The 15,957-nt window shown below is 37.7% G+C and overlaps 1 protein-coding gene across 3 annotated transcripts in view; it reads left to right on the forward strand.

The window, feature by feature from the left end:
• Positions 1-15,957, forward strand: part of ESR1 (estrogen receptor 1) — a 343,123-nt gene that overhangs the window by 212,879 nt on the left and 114,287 nt on the right. For all 3 annotated transcript variants that reach the window (XM_045544589.1, XM_045544588.1, XM_045544590.1), the window contains one exon: positions 8,698-9,033. In XM_045544589.1, coding sequence (XP_045400545.1) covers positions 8,698-9,033 — 336 coding nt within the window. The remainder of the gene's footprint in view (positions 1-8,697; positions 9,034-15,957) is intronic.

The following is a 15,957-nucleotide window of genomic DNA, read 5'->3' on the forward strand; positions in this document are numbered from 1 at the left end:
TAAGAATCCTAGAAGAAAATGTAGGAAACACTCAGACATTGGTCTAGGCAAAGAATTTATGAAGAAGACCTCCAAAGCAATCACAGCATCTACAAAAATAAATAAATGGGACCTGATCAAATTAAAAAGCTTCTGCATAGCCAAGGAAACTATCATTAGAGTGGATAGACAACCTATAGAATGGGAGCAAATATTTGCTTTCTACACATCTGATAAAGGGCTGATAACACGAATCTATATAGAACTTTAAAAAATCAACAAGAAAAAAAATCAAACAACCCTATCAAAAATGTTGGCAAGGACATGAACAGAAACTTTTCAAAAGAAGACAGAATAAGGGCCAGCAAACATATAAAAAAATGATCAACATCTCTAATCATTAGGGAAATGCAAATGAAAACCACAATGAGGTATCACCTAACTCCAGTAAGAATGGCCTTTATCAAAAAGTCCCAAACCGACAAATGCTGATGTGGATATGGAGAGATAGGAACACTCTTATGCTGCTGGTGGGACTGCAAATTAGTACAACTCCTGTGGAAAATAATTTGAAGATACCTCAAAGAGCTAAAAATAGAAGTACCATTTGATCCATCAATCCCATTACTAGGCACCTACCCAAAGAAACAAAAGATGTTCTGTAATAAAGACATCTGCACTCGAATGTTTATGGCAGCACAATTCACTATAGCAAGGATGTGGAAACAACCAAGTGCCCTTCAATCCATGAGTGGATTAATAAAATGTGGTGTATGTATACGTTGGAATACTACTCAATTTCAAAAAACGATGGTGATCTAGCACCCTTTCTATTATCCTGGATAGAGCTTGAGCCCATCCTTCGAAGCAAGGTATCACAAGAATGAAAAAGCAAACACCACATGTACTCACCATTAAATTGGTACTAGCTGATCAACACTAAGGTGCTCACATAGTAGTAATATTCATCGGGTGTGGGTAAGGTGGCGGGGTGGGGTTGGGTCAACTCACAACTAATGGATGCAGTGTGCACTGTATGGGGGAGGGGCATGCCTCTAGCCCTGGCTTGGGTGGGGCAAAGTCATTACTTGTAACCAAAATGTTTGTACCTCCATAATATCCTGAAATTAAAAAAAAAAGAAAGAAATATTCTGCTTGCACACTGAATGGCTCGACTGGCCAAAATTATCTTCTCTCAGTCTGTCTGTAAATAGTCCCTCTCTGTCGCGAACCTACTGTGAGGAAACGGCTCCTGCCTGGTACCCTGGACACCTTGCACATGCCCACCGTAAGCCACGCAGGCGAGGTTTGACCTGGAGAGACATTCCAGGCCACAGTGAGTGAGGAGCAACCCTGGTATAAATCTATAAGGTAGCCACGATAGTTGCCGAATGAATGGCACAGGAAAGCAAAGCTACGAGAATAGAGGAGGTAGAGCCACTAGACTGGGGTTGGGGAGGAGGGTCTAAGATTGACTATGGATTAAATGGGACTTTAATTGGGTTTTTGAGGCTGGTACAAGAAGAGGGGTAGAAAGAGAACAAGGTGGTGGTATTGGAAAATACTATAATAAGAGGCACAGGCCCAGCTTTGTTTCATAAAAAGTAAAGGTTTGTGGGGGCATTTGTAAAGATAGATAGATTTGGAAAGTACTTTTTGACTCTTTGTGGAAATTCATGAATCTTAACTTAGAGTTTGATTTTATTCAGCAGGTCAGTAGCTTTTTAAATTTAAAATAAAACCAGAAAGCCCTATTAAAAATAAATTCTTACCCTCATCCCAATACGAAACATACATATAAAAACATAGCTGCTTTAGACAAATGGGGGCAGGGGCTGAGATGACCAGATACCCCAACAGTGCCACCTCTGATATCCCCACAGAACCACTGAGAGTCTTCAGGGTGTAGTTGAACATCTGCTGAAGGCTAAGGCAGCCACTGAGGGTTTCAGATAGACAATGACTGTATAAAATGCCTGTGCAATAGAGAATAACCAGTCACCAGCTGATTGGATTGGAGGGGAAACTGAAGGTAGGCCAGGGGACACGTTAGGAACTGCTGCAACAATCTAGGTAAGAAGAGAAAAAGGTATGAACTAAGATGATGGCAGTGAAGACAGCAAAGAAGAGACTAAAGGCAGAGATACATGAGGAAATGCACAGTAGGTTGGTGTGATTTTTTTTGGATAGGAAAGCGGGGAAGGGATAAACATTAAATAGCTTTAAATGAACAAGATACTTTGCAGTTCCTTGACCTTACACATTTAGAGGCTGTGATAACATTAAGAATAATCCATAATTATATAAATTACATCATTTAATGAGACAACATAATACAATGATCTTACCAATGCTTAACAATCAATGATATTGTTGTACAGAGGCTTTGGAATCAGCTAGACCGTGGTTCAAGTCCCAACCTGCCCTTGGTATGACTTTGGGCATGCTAGTTAATCTAAGGTTCTTCTCTGTTAAGTGGGAGACAAAAACTGTACTTACCTTATGGCAGTGGTCCCCAGCCTTTTTTGGTACCAGGGACTTGTTTCATGGAAGACAATTTTTTCACAGATCGGGGGACTCTGAGGGCAAGCATTAGATTCTCCTAAGGAGCCTGTGACCTAGATCCTTTGTGTGCCTGCAGTTCACAGAACAGGGTTCGTGCTCCTGTGAGAATCTAATGCACTGCTGATCTGACAGGAGGCGGAGCTCGGGCAGTGATGTGAGCTATGGGGAGCAGCTATAAATACAGGTGAAGCTTCTTGGTCACCTGCTGCTCACCTCCTGCTTTGTGGCCTGGTTCCTAGTCTGTGGCCCCGGGATTGGGGACCACAGCCATGTAGGATTCTCCTGGAGTGTTTGAAGGGAGTATGTGTGAATTGATGCAGAGAAGTCTCTCTGGAGCAAGTTTTATTAGTTCTTATCTTTACTTAATTTTTAACTAATCAGTGTGTCTGTTTTCTTCAACATGTTAAATTAAAAAGCTCTTAGTGTATTTCTTTGTCTGGCTTTTTAATACCTCATGAATAATGTGGAATCACTGAGAAACAAAAGAAAGGTGATTATGCAAGTGCTTGAAATACTTAATACATTAAAGTAGTTGTGGAAAACTGGCAAAATAACTTTACTGATATTATACCAGCTTTTTCTAGAAGCATAGGGTATTAAGAAGAAAAAAGATCATTTCAATAAAAGAAAAATTTAAAAAAATGGAATGCATTAGAGACATATAATCCAATGAATTCTGTCATTAACAAATACTCAGGCAATATATTAACTTTTCCTGTGATACAACAGTCAAGCCAAAGAATTTAAAGAATAAAAAAACGAATGATTAAACAAACTCTAAAATAATTAGAGGTAGTCTTTCAAAATGCCTCAGTAGACTTTTGACTCATTAGGACAGATCTTTTTATTTTAGAGCCAGGACATAATTGTTTAAGCAGTCTTCTGCCCCTCTTCCCCCTTGCCAGGACTCAGCCCCTGGCTTGCCTTTCAGTCGACCTCCCAAATCCCAGGCAGCCTTTGAATCCTAGGGCTCGCCTTTCCCAGAGAGTGCTCTGTGCACATCTCTCTCCCTTGCCATATCATTTCTACTGCCTGTGTTTATTGGCTTAATAAATTCCCTTTAGTTAACACCTCCTAGGCTGGATTAGAATCACTTAAATCCACACTGAGTGCTACTAAGTGGAGATTTCATACTAAGCCTTTCTAAATCCTTACAACAATGTGATGAGGATATTAGAGTTGCCTTAACCCAAGGGGATGAAGTTCAAACTAGTGGCTTTTCACACATATAGTGGGCTTGCTGGATAAAAAAGAGTTTGGTTTTTCAATCACTTATATAAAACCCATGGCTCTTGTTAGGAGAATCTTTGAGTAATTGTTGAGCTAAAATTTAAAAAAGAGAGTACAAAGAAATTTGCTTTGATGCAAGCATTGTCTAAACAGTGACACAACTTGAGAGGTAATAATGCATGTACACTAGCGTATCCAAGGCCCAATGTCTGTATTGTGATGTTGAATGTTTTACTCAACCGTTCTGGAAAATGACATTTTTGTGTACTGAATGACAATACATCTTGTGTGTAAGGCATTACAAGTCAAAATGCTATTTACTATAAATAAACTTTTTGACTGTGAAGGGGGGGCCTGTTTAACATTTACATGATCTAAACTAATTGTTTTTTCTCCCTCTGTTTATGAACTGGTAATTTGTTCTTTTGTCTTTTTCCCTGATAATTAGTAGAAGTTCACAAAGAGAGGCGAACTTAAGTAAAATATATATCGCTCTATGTTGCTGCTCCATGCATAATTTAGGAATATGTCTTGGTAGGAAGCAGAGGATGAATTTTCAATTTTATTTTTGGATTTCAATAATAATGCCATTCCTATGGCCTATGACTCTATATAGTTAAGAATTGGCTGTATGTTCCAATAACCCAGCCTGTAGTCATTGGTTCTGATCTGTAGTTCTCACTTAACCTAGAGGAAAATAGAAATAGAATCTGGACCGTTTTTTACATTCTTCTACTCAATTCTAGTTAGATGTTTTGAACTGCTATAAAATATTTGTACAATCTTGTCAATGGTAACATGTACAATTACTACCTCCAAGTGGAAAAAAGACTCCTTATTCGTTTTTTTTTTTCCCCCACAGATTTTAACTCTAGCTTTTACTAAACAGTAGAGTCTGTGGCTTTATTCACAGGAAGTAAATGATACACTTGGACAAAACCATTTTACAAAGACTCTTCCTGCAGCATGAACAGTGAAATAGATCTTGAGATAGGTCCCAAAGTCTCTACGAAATGTATAAACAAAACAAAAATGGAAAATTATACCTTATTTCTTGATCCATATCCTGGGATCCTATCACATGCTATTGGCCATATAATAGGTATAATTTTCTATTTTTGTTTTGTTTATATATTTTGTAGAGACTTTGGAATTTGAAACATGTAATACATATGGGGTATATCAGAGAAAATATTTGTTAATGCTAATTGAATCTATTAACATTTTTCCCTATTTGACTGTTTGATGATTTTATAAATAGTCAACTCTCTCCTTCTCATCCCTCCAGTTGTGTTTTATTGTTCCACATCCCAAATCTGTGACCATTTTTGTCTTATGTTCAACAACCTAAGTCATACAGTTGTGAGATGCAAATGGGTATGATGGTTCAACTTACTGCTGTAAGTAGTGCTACAGGTAAACTATCTGAATAGTCTACTTGTAAATTTCTCCAAGAAAGGAAATGTCATGATTTGCCTCAAATGTAACTTCTTCTCTTAGAGAAGCTTTCTGTCTCCTTCTCTAATCACTTCCTCTCTTCCCTTGTGCTTTCGACAGTTCAATCATTCATTCAATAAATACTGAATAAGTTTTAATCAATGTTTTTTTCCCTCCAAGCTGAAAACCTGATGGAGAGTAACATGGTCTGTCTCTGTTTACCACTGCATCTTCTGTGAATATACATTATAAATATTGAGCAAATTTGTATTAAATGAAAAAACACCTTGATAACATTTTTGATACCTGCCTTTATCAGTACCTGAATTGATTCTAAAATTCTTCTGCTGGAACATATTGTCTGTAGTATGAATGCTGAAACGTTTTAAAGTGGATGGGAATACTATGTTTTGTTTTGTGAACCTTCTCTGTACTTTTCTTTATCTTTGGAATCTTTTAAAATAAAGATAAGTTACATTTATAATAGAAGCAAATTATTTTTAAAGTACTTTGTTTTTAAAAGGTAAAATGCTTGCGTGCATTTTAGGTAACTCTTTTTTTTTAACTTGCCCGAGGTTGCTTTTATTTATTTCTTTATTTTTTCCTTTAAAAAAAATCTGTACAAATTTATGGGGTACGTGTGCAATTTTGTTACATGCATAGATTGTGTAGTGGTCAAGTCAGGGATTTTACAGTTTCTCTCACCCAAATAATATACATTGTACCCATTAACTAATTTCTCATTATCCACTCCCCTTCTACCCCTCCCCCGTCTGAGTCTCTATCGTCTATTGTTCCACTCTCTGTACACATTTCTTAGCATCCATTTGTGAGTGAAAACATGCAATTTTGTCTTTCTGTGCCTGGCTTATTTCACTAAGATAATGGCCTCCAGTTCCATCCATGTTGCTGCAAAGACATGATTTCATTCATTTTTATGGCTGAGTAGTATTCCATTGTGTATATACACTACATTTTCTTTATCCATTCCTCCCCTGACAGATGCTTAGGTTGATTCCATGTATTGGCTATTGTGAATAGTGCAGTGCTGTAATAAACATATGAATGCAGGTCTCTTTTTGATCCATTGATTTATTTTCCTTTGGGGAGATACCCAGTAGTGGGATTGCTGGATCGAATGGTAGTTCAATTTATTTAGTTCTTTGAGAAGTCTCCATACTGTGTTCTGTAGAAGTTGTACTAATTTACATTCCGACCAACAGTGTAAAAGAGTTCCTTGAGAAGTCTCCATACCATTTTCTGTAGAACTGGTACTCATTTAAGTCCCCACCAACAGTGTATAAGAGTTATTTTTCTCTGCATCCTTGCCAACATCTGTTATTTTCTTTTTTTAGTAATAGCCATTCTGACTGGTGTAAGATGATATCTCATTGTGGTTTTAATTTGCGTTTTTCTGATGATTAGTGATGTTGAGCATTTTTTCATATACCTGTTGGCCATTTGCATGTCTTCTTTTAAAAAGTGTCTATTCATGTCCTTTGTCCACTTTTTAATGGAATTATTATCATTGTTTTTGTTGTTGAGTTCCTTGTAATATATTCTGGATATTAGATCCCTGTTGAATCAGTATTTTGCAGGTATTGTCTCTAGTTCTGCAAGTTGTCTGTTCAGTTGGTTGATTATTTCTTTTGCTGAGCAGAAGGTTTTTAGTTTAAGTCCCATTTGTCTATTTTTGCTTTGTTGCCTGTGCTTTTGAGGTCTTATTCATAAATTCTTTACCTAAAGGCCAATGTCTGGAAGAGTTTTCCCTAGGTTTTCTTCTAATGTTTTTAATAGTTTGAGTGTTAAGTCTTTAATGCATATTGAATTGATTTTTGTATATGGTGAGAGATAAGGGTCTAGTTTCATTCTTCTGCATATGACAATCCAATTTTCCTAGCATCATTTATTGAAAAGGGTATCCTTTCCCCAATGTATATTCTAGTCTGCTTTGTCAAAGATGGGTTGGCTTATAGCAACAGGGCTTTTCTGGGTTCTCTGTTATGTCCCATTGATCTATGTGTCTATTTTCATGCCAGTACCATGATATTTTGGTTACTATGGCCTTGTAATATAATTTGAAGTCAGATAATGTGATACCTCCAGCTTTGTTCTTTTTGCTCAGGGTTGCTTTGGCTATTTGGGCTCTTTTTTGGTTCCACATGAATTTTAGGTTTTTTTTTTTTTAATTCTGTGAAAAATGACACTGGTGGTTTCTCTATATTTTTGAAATGTCATTTAATATTTCTAATCTAGACCTACAAGAATAAAAGTTAACATATTTTAAAAAGCTTCACAGCCACACATTTGTCCAAATCCTTTGAGAAACTGGAAGAAAATAGGACAAAGTTCTCTACACTAGTTATTCATGTGCTGTGGAGAGGTAGAACAGGTGATATATTAAAGAGTGCTTATTTCTCATGTCTTTAGTATTAACAATAGTCATATTAACTTTCTACCAACTTTTTCCTTCATATAAATATAAGAACTGCTGCTGTCTGACAAATTTTGGAGAGACTGATTTTTTTGAAAATATGGAAGCTTGGGTAAATTTTTTGTTGTTTCAAAATATTTGTGTTTGCTGATACATTTCAGCAGCACAGCATGGCCTTTTTCAGGCTAAGATGCTAAACTGAAACCTTCAAGAACCACAGCAAAAAGATTGGATCCCTCCTCTGTACCCTATTTTATAATTTACCTTGGTGGGGGGTGGAATTGTTTTCAACTATTTAGAAAATTTTATATTACGAAAAGAGAAATACATTTGTGAAAAGCTTAAAACGAAGCAAACTTCTTGTGGAACTTGGGTCAATTCCTAAGGTGATAAGGTGTAGCTTAGTAGAAGCGAGAGACTCACTGAACACCTCCCGGGTCCAGAGGCTATAACCTATGTTGTGGGCAAGTCATTCTTCTTTAGTGTCGCTCATTAAGAGGCCTGCTTAGGTAATAAGGATGTTTACTAAATGCTTTTTAAAAATGCCCTTTGAATTTATTATTAAAAGAATATTCATAGCAGAAGTAATCTTTGATGCTAAATCATATTTCAATAATAACTAAATATTATAATTCTGTTCTTTTGTAACATCTGTTACACACACACACATACACACACACACACACACACACACACACACACACACACACACCCCTCTACGTGTCAGAGTGTCAGAGCTGGTCTGTACTGGCTCACAAAAACCTACTGTTAAATTTTCAGGAGTTTTGCAAGGCACCTGAAGTCAGACAAGTGGCTTGAAATTTGTTACGGCCGCAGTATTTACACCATGGACATTGGCAAACGCTACAAATCAGAGCCTTTTTCTTTTTCTCAGGGAAAGCCAGTTGTTAAACACTTAACAGCTCACCAGTGCCTGAAAGTATTTCTTTAAATAAAATAAAGGGCTATTAGCTTTGAAGACTGTTTTTGAATGAAAGTTTGCATGGGCAAAAATAATAAATGCATTGTGTTTTCTTTCCCTCTGCTTTCAGGGATACGGAAAGACAGAAGAGGAGGGAGAATGTTGAAACACAAACGCCAGAGAGATGATGGGGAAGGCAGGAATGAAGCAGGGCCCTCTGGAGACATGAGGGCTGCCAGCCTTTGGCCTAGCCCTCTCTTGATAAAGCACACGAAGAAGAACAGCCCGGCCTTGTCCCTGACGGCTGATCAGATGGTCAGTGCCTTGTTGGAGGCTGAGCCCCCAATACTCTATTCCGACTATGATCCTACAAGACCCTTCAGTGAGGCCTCGATGATGGGCTTGCTGACTAACTTGGCAGACAGGGAGCTGGTTCACATGATCAACTGGGCAAAGAGGGTGCCAGGTAAGAATGCCAAGCTCAACTTTTATTTTAAGAGTCAATACGTTTTCAAAAATTGGTTGTGATGTCCTGGGAGAAGTAGTGGGAGAAAAAGAAACAATAGCTTGTTATCTAATTGGTTTCAAGGCTACATGAGAATTTCTTCATTTTTAGTATCAATACACTGTAATTCTCCTGGAAATGAGAAAATCATGTTTTAAAATCAAAATGTAGAAGACTAAATCTTAAATTGACATAATTTATTTATTTTTAACCCATCTCATTAACCAAAAAGATTTAGGGTGGACAGTACATGACAAAAGTATTTAATATTTTATGTTCACAGTGGCAGAAACTTTTAACACTGAATGATCCACAAAAGTTTTTAATATTTGGCTAAAGTGACACTTTGGTTCTTCAGTTGATTCTCTCAGAAAAGCTTGAGTATAATATAATTATTACCTATGATGCATGGAATATTTTTTATGAAACTAAAACATGTAGAGCCTTTACTTACATTTCAAAGGTCACCAATATGTTATAGGCCAAGGAACATATGTCTGGCCATAGAGAATCTTATATGTATTTGCATATATCAACATATAAACATACAGTCCTTTGAAAAAGGAGCCAGTGGTACTGTGATCCACATTTGTTAGAGGTCGTCTATTACGTGGTTTGGGTGGTGGAGGTTAGGTTACATGGAAGCATGAGGGTTAATAGGCAAACTTAAGTTTTTAGGGTCTGTCCAACTGGCCAACAAAAACTCCTGGCCATCTTTGGAATAAAGAGTCTTACTGAGCACCCACATATTTTAACATTCTTATGTGAAGCAGCTATATTATAAGTGAATATTCGAATCTAAATGTAATGTGGCTATAGGTTTTTTCTTTATCTTTATATTTATATTTGTTATTGCCTTGTTTTTACACTTTAGGAAAATAGAAACAATGGGAAAAAAAAAGGAATAGTCATATCCCCGAGGGCCAACTCTTTGTTGCTTTTAAGTTTCATTGTCCTTATAAGCATATATGTTCCCTCATTTAATCTTGGTAATATTAGTTCCAGAGCACTGCTGAACTCAAGTATATAGTTTTTATACTTATCAGTAGATTCCCATCACGACATTTTTATAATTACAAAATTTTGAAGAGCATTTGAAACAACTGGAATTAAGCTCAGATACATTACCATTGGATGAAGAATTCATGGCAATAATATTCTGAATTTAGGATTAAAATGGAGAAACCAAAGGAAGGAAAATATTATGCCCATGCCTAGCTATCCATTGGTAAAGCCAGAATTAACAAAATTTTTGGTAACAAGATGTGTAGCAAAACCACTCTATAACTTCATTATGTTAGTTTAAAAGACTTGTATGATTTCAAAATTCTTGGGCCATACTCTATCATATTGCTTGATCATTTTTTAAAAAATAATTATAAAGGCAAAAATGAAATTATATATATATGTATGTGTGTATCATTGGCATATAGCTGTTGTAAATCAAAAGTCTACTTGTCTGACCAAGCAGAATAAAAATAATAATTGGTTTAAAAAGGATAAAGAATGAGGGAAGAAAAAAGTCTTCTGGAAAAACTCTGAAGATGGTTGTCAGGCTTTTCAGGAAAATTTACAAGCTACATTTTGAAAAGTGTTTATATCTTTTATGTATCCAAATGCCATCTGTCATTTAAAAAAATACCCCACACTGAAAATCTAATATAGACAATGCTACATTTATGTGGTCATAGTTTGAGAATAATAATAGTAATTTAATAGTAAGGAGAATAGTAAGGAAGCCAGTTCTAAAAGTACATGGAAATAGCTATGTGATACAAAAACCTGCGTGGGACATTTGGATAATCCTCAGAATGGCTATCAATATAACAGAAATTATGAATTGACTTCATTTTGAATGATGAATATTAACAAAAATAATCAACACTTTGGACCATTTTAGTAGATCAAAGTGTTTTTTTTTAATAACTAACAGAATATTGTCATAATTTTCAAATGTTGATGATTATAGTTGAATTTTCCTTTCTGTTAACATCTGGGGCATATTTTTTGACTTGACATAGCTCTCTATTCAGAATTAAGATGTGAAGAGCATTAGGATAAAAATGCATCATACAAGTGTGACAGTGAAGTTCTAATCTGTAAAGTATTTATATTAGACCTGGCTAAAGATGACATCAAAAAATTAATTTGTTCTCTTTGCAGTTTAAAAACAACAGCAGTGACAAGAATGATAAAAACCTACCAACTGAGCTCTGACAAGGGATGCTTTTTTCTAACACATGCTATATATTTGCTTTTTGATATCTAGCTATAGAAGAGGCATTTCTCTTTATTGCTTGTTCTGAAATTTGTTCATCTTTAATAGATATTTTATAGTTTATCCATGGGTAGAGATTTAGTTTTAAAAGAATTAGATTATTAAATCTTAATTTACAATTATCTTACACATGGTGAAATGAATCAATAAATGTAATATCATTTAGCTAAAGGTCAAAAAGGAGAAAATATGACTGCAAAAGCTGTTGTACCTTTGATTTCTGCATCACACCCAATTGCATCATTGAGTGGTTGATTCTTAGTTTCAGTGTTAATGAAGCACATCTGATTTTATATCCCAGAAGCTTGAATTGCATCACCAAACTATCATTCTGCTTTATTAAAAATGAAGCCTTTTCTGAGGGTCACCATAATTTTACATATCTCAAAAGCAATTTTATACTTCAAATTTGTGCTCTAGCTCTATGTATTTACTGAATATTTGTGTAGATATCTATCCGTGGGCTTTTTATTGCCTTTTGAATACTGATAACTAGAAGTGTGACAACCTCTTGAACCCCTGGGCACAGACCTGGGAGGGTACACTGAAGATGCCGGCCCAAGAATAGGAAGAAAAGGAAGGTAGCACATCCCATCTTACCTATTCTTACATTCCTGACTCTTTTAGTGGCAAATTAGGGGACCTTTCTCCTTCCCCTTCCCTGCTGGGTCTTTCTAGACTCAACACTAAAGAAGTCCCTCTTTCTTCTGAGCCCTGACTCCCTCCCATTTTACTTCGAGTTTCCTCCTTGCTCACTTTTAGCCTCAGGTGTAGAGGATCACTTTTTCTAGACATGCCTCCCACCAGCTGCAAGCTTAGGCTTCTCAGAAGTTTCTGTATAACGTTTCTTTTGTAAGAGACAGAGAGATACCCAGAGGAACGTGCAGACGTGGGCTGCAGGACTTTGATAGGAATCAGTTGTCTATAGGCAAGCGAGTTTCACTTAGTGTCATCGAAAACTTAAAGTGGGTAGGGACAAGAGGGCAGGAAGGGGCACAATACCTCAATCTGAGAATTGGAAGCATCTTCAAGGAACAAATCCTATTCTGGAAACTTCCTGAAGATTCCAGGGACTTTGGCAGGGCTACCCAGTACTCTGCTTCCAAACCTGTAATCAGACCAGCGGACCCTGCTCTCGGGTTGTTGTGGTGGTCCATCCTGCTTTGGCATGGCATGGTGATGAAAGATAATGTGACACAGAGATATGGGTGACATCCTGCACAGGTGACAGATGCATATGTTCAAGGGCAAGATTTGCAGTTTAGATTTTGCAACCATTGTATAATGAGAGCCTTGGGACTGGGCTGGAATCTTCCCAATCTGCTTGGCGGCAGCCCCTCTGGGCCGGCCGTGCACAGCTACCTTTGAGTGCTCCACTTCCAAGTCACCACCCGGCTCTCCGCTGCTCCTGTGGAAGCTCTGGTTGAAACCCAAGGAGAACAGCTGCTTACTTGACTTTTCCCTCATGTGAAACTTTGAAGCCCCATAGAGGCTTGTTGGCCTGGATGCTATTAAGCCTTTACAAATCCTTTTTTTTATTTTGAGAATTTTTGAGAAAAATGCCTCATCTGGACCTGTTTATTCCTCAAAGTTCCGTTTCAGTGAGTCTGGCTCAGGGCCTCAGAATCTGCGTGTTTATCCTGAGCACAGGGGACTTCTGGTATCTAGTGTCCCCAGGCCACCCTGTGGGGAGTGTCAGCCTGTGGCTCTGCTGCTTCCAGTGGGGTTAAGCATGGAGAATGTCAGTTTCTATTGATGGTTTCTGTGCTAGAAAAATGTATGTACCGCTGAAGTGTGTTATGGGTTAATTTGTATCCCCTCAAAAAGATAAGTGGAAGTCCTAACCCCTAGTACCTCAGACTGTGATCTTATTTGGAAGTAGGGTCTTTATACAGGGAATCGAGTTCAAATGGGGTCATTAGCACAAGCCCTGATCCAGTAAGGACTGGAGTTCTTACAAAAGGGGAAATTTAGACACAGAGACAGACGTGCGCAGCGGGATGATGATGTGAGGAGACACAGGGAGAAGACGGTCATGTGACAGGAGTGATAAATCCACAAGCCGAGGACGCAAGTTTCGCCAGCCAACACTGGGAGTAACAAAAGGCAAGAATGGACTCTCCCTGAGGATGCTCAGGGAGTGCCTGGCCCCACCACAACTTGGTTTCAGACTTCCAGCCTGCAGGACTGTCAGACGATACATTTCAAAGCCACCAGTTTTTGATACTTTGTATGGCAACTCTAGGAAACTAATACGTGTGTTAAAAATAAATATTTTGTATTGCACTTTTGAGACAAAAGAAATAAGGGGCTACTGAATTAAAGAGGAAGGTTTGGCTCATCTAATGTAGGCTTGGCTAATCATTTACCCTTGTATATTCTCTCCTCTGGCCGCCCAAGTGGTTCACTGAACTTCTGGCTTTAAAGTTGATTTATAACTTTAACAGTTCTGTGCATCTACCTGGTACATATCTTATAAAAGATTCTAACCTGCAGAAGAATGTTTTCATCTGGTACTTTAATGTAATAGTTTCCATTTTTTTTACATTTATATCTTTGATCCATTTGAGTTCATCCTGGTATACAGTATGAGGTGTGGCTCCAATGTAGTTTTTCTACAGATGACTGCACAGTTGATTCAATTCTGTTTGTTGAACAGTCTCCTACAGAAGCATTTTTAAGATTTTTTTTTATAGTTGGCCTTCCAAGTTTACTGTTTGTTAAGAGCTTTTCAAGCTGAGTGAAAGATATGACCCATTGGTCTACATGTTTTGCTATTTTTCCCAATTTTGAAATCAAAAGCAAAAAAGAAAATAAGTTATTTATTCAAAGTCGTAAATTTTACTTAATTTATATTCACTGCATATATACTGTGATTTCATCTGTCCTGTGTGATATATTAACTTTCCATTACTCTTAGAAATAAAAGACAGAAATTCATGAGACTTGAGACATTTAGATAAGACCAGTGCTGATAAGAGGTGATCAGGTGAATTGCCATTCAATTTTAATAGGACATCAAAATTGTTCCCCAGAAGTGAAGGATGTGCCCGGTTTCCCTTCTTGCTTTTCCCATCTGTTGTAGGTGTCCCCACATTCTCTAAGATTCAGCCCCGGGTCCTCCCTGCTGCTTTGAACCAACTTGAAAAGTTAGTCCACTCAGAGCCTCAGCTATTAACTTTTAGGCTGATGCTTTCCAGATTTCTTTCTTTAGGTTTGAAAAACCTAAATATTCAGTTCCCATTTTCAGCTGCCTGCTGGACAGCAGCTAAATGCTACATTTTCACTGACACATCTGAAAGCAAACTGGCCATTTTCCCCGTTTTCCCCTTTCTCAGCAACTCTCATTTGCTTCTCCTGCTCCTCTGCATTTCTGCCAGGGGCTCCACCCTTCTTCCTTATTCAACTTCGGAATCATCTCTGTGCCTGGCTCTTCTTCACCATGTACCATCAGCTCTTCTTCAGCATCTCTAGATTTATGCTCCTTCTCCATTCTACTGTCATCAGCCTGGTCTACACCCTAATTTTTTCTAGGATTGAATTACTGTCATATCCTCCTAACTTGTCTTTTTGGCTCCAGTCTCTTGTCCTTTTAATTCATCCTACTTATTATTGCCAAAATCATATCAGTAAATCATCATTTCAAAATGCTATCCTCTCTATGTTAATTTCTTATGGCTGCCATAACTAAGTATCACCAAGTGGCTTAAAACAATAGGAATGTATTCTCTCACGGTTCTGGAGGCTAGAAGTCTGAAATCAAGGGGTAGACAAGGCCATGCTCTCTTTGAAGGCTCTGTGTCTACCTCTTGCTAGTGTCTGATGTCTGCTGGAAATCCTCGGTGTTCCCTGGCTTGTAGCTGCATCTCTTCAATCTCTGCCACCAGCACCGGGAGGTGTGCTCCCTGTGTTTCTGTGCCTGTTTCCAAATTTCCCTCTTCTTATAAGGACACTAGATCATGTCGGATTTAGGTCCCACCCTAATCTAGGGTGACTTTATCTTAACTTGATTACATCTGGAGACCCTATTCCAAATGAGGTTGAATTCATAGGTTCCAGAAGAACATGAATTCTAGGAGAGGCGACAGACCTTTGCAAAAAGCCTGTTCACTAACCTGCTTCCTCCCATCTTATTTGATTTCTACTTTCCAACATGATCTGCTTAAGTCAGACAGCCACCCTTTCCCCCGCCATTCTCCCCTTCACACGGCATCTTAATTTTATTTTCCTTTTGTTTGTATCCCTGCATCTTCCTTTCTCTATTCAAATTCTATACTTATTTTTTTTTCTGCTAAAAGAATACCTCACCTTCTACTTCCTTTCTGAAACTTCAGACTGCTTTGACCAACACAATCTTGAATTGAGTTTGCTGTCACAAGGCAACAGTCCTCGGTCCAGAGTATCTTGTGGAAGTGAATCACCGGAGATCTAGAACACAGTAACAGCTCTTACCTGTTTATTTACTTCATGATAGGTTTGTGGCTGGAGGAGTGGGGAACCTGCGGCCCTCCAGGTCCCCAAGTACGGCCCCTCAACCGAATCTAAACTTCGCAGAACAAATTACTTTAGTAAAAGGATTTGTTCTGTAAAATTTGGATTCAGTCAAA

Source organism: Lemur catta, chromosome 2 (assembly GCF_020740605.2).
Source record: "Lemur catta isolate mLemCat1 chromosome 2, mLemCat1.pri, whole genome shotgun sequence".
Lineage (NCBI taxonomy): Eukaryota > Metazoa > Chordata > Mammalia > Primates > Lemuridae > Lemur > Lemur catta.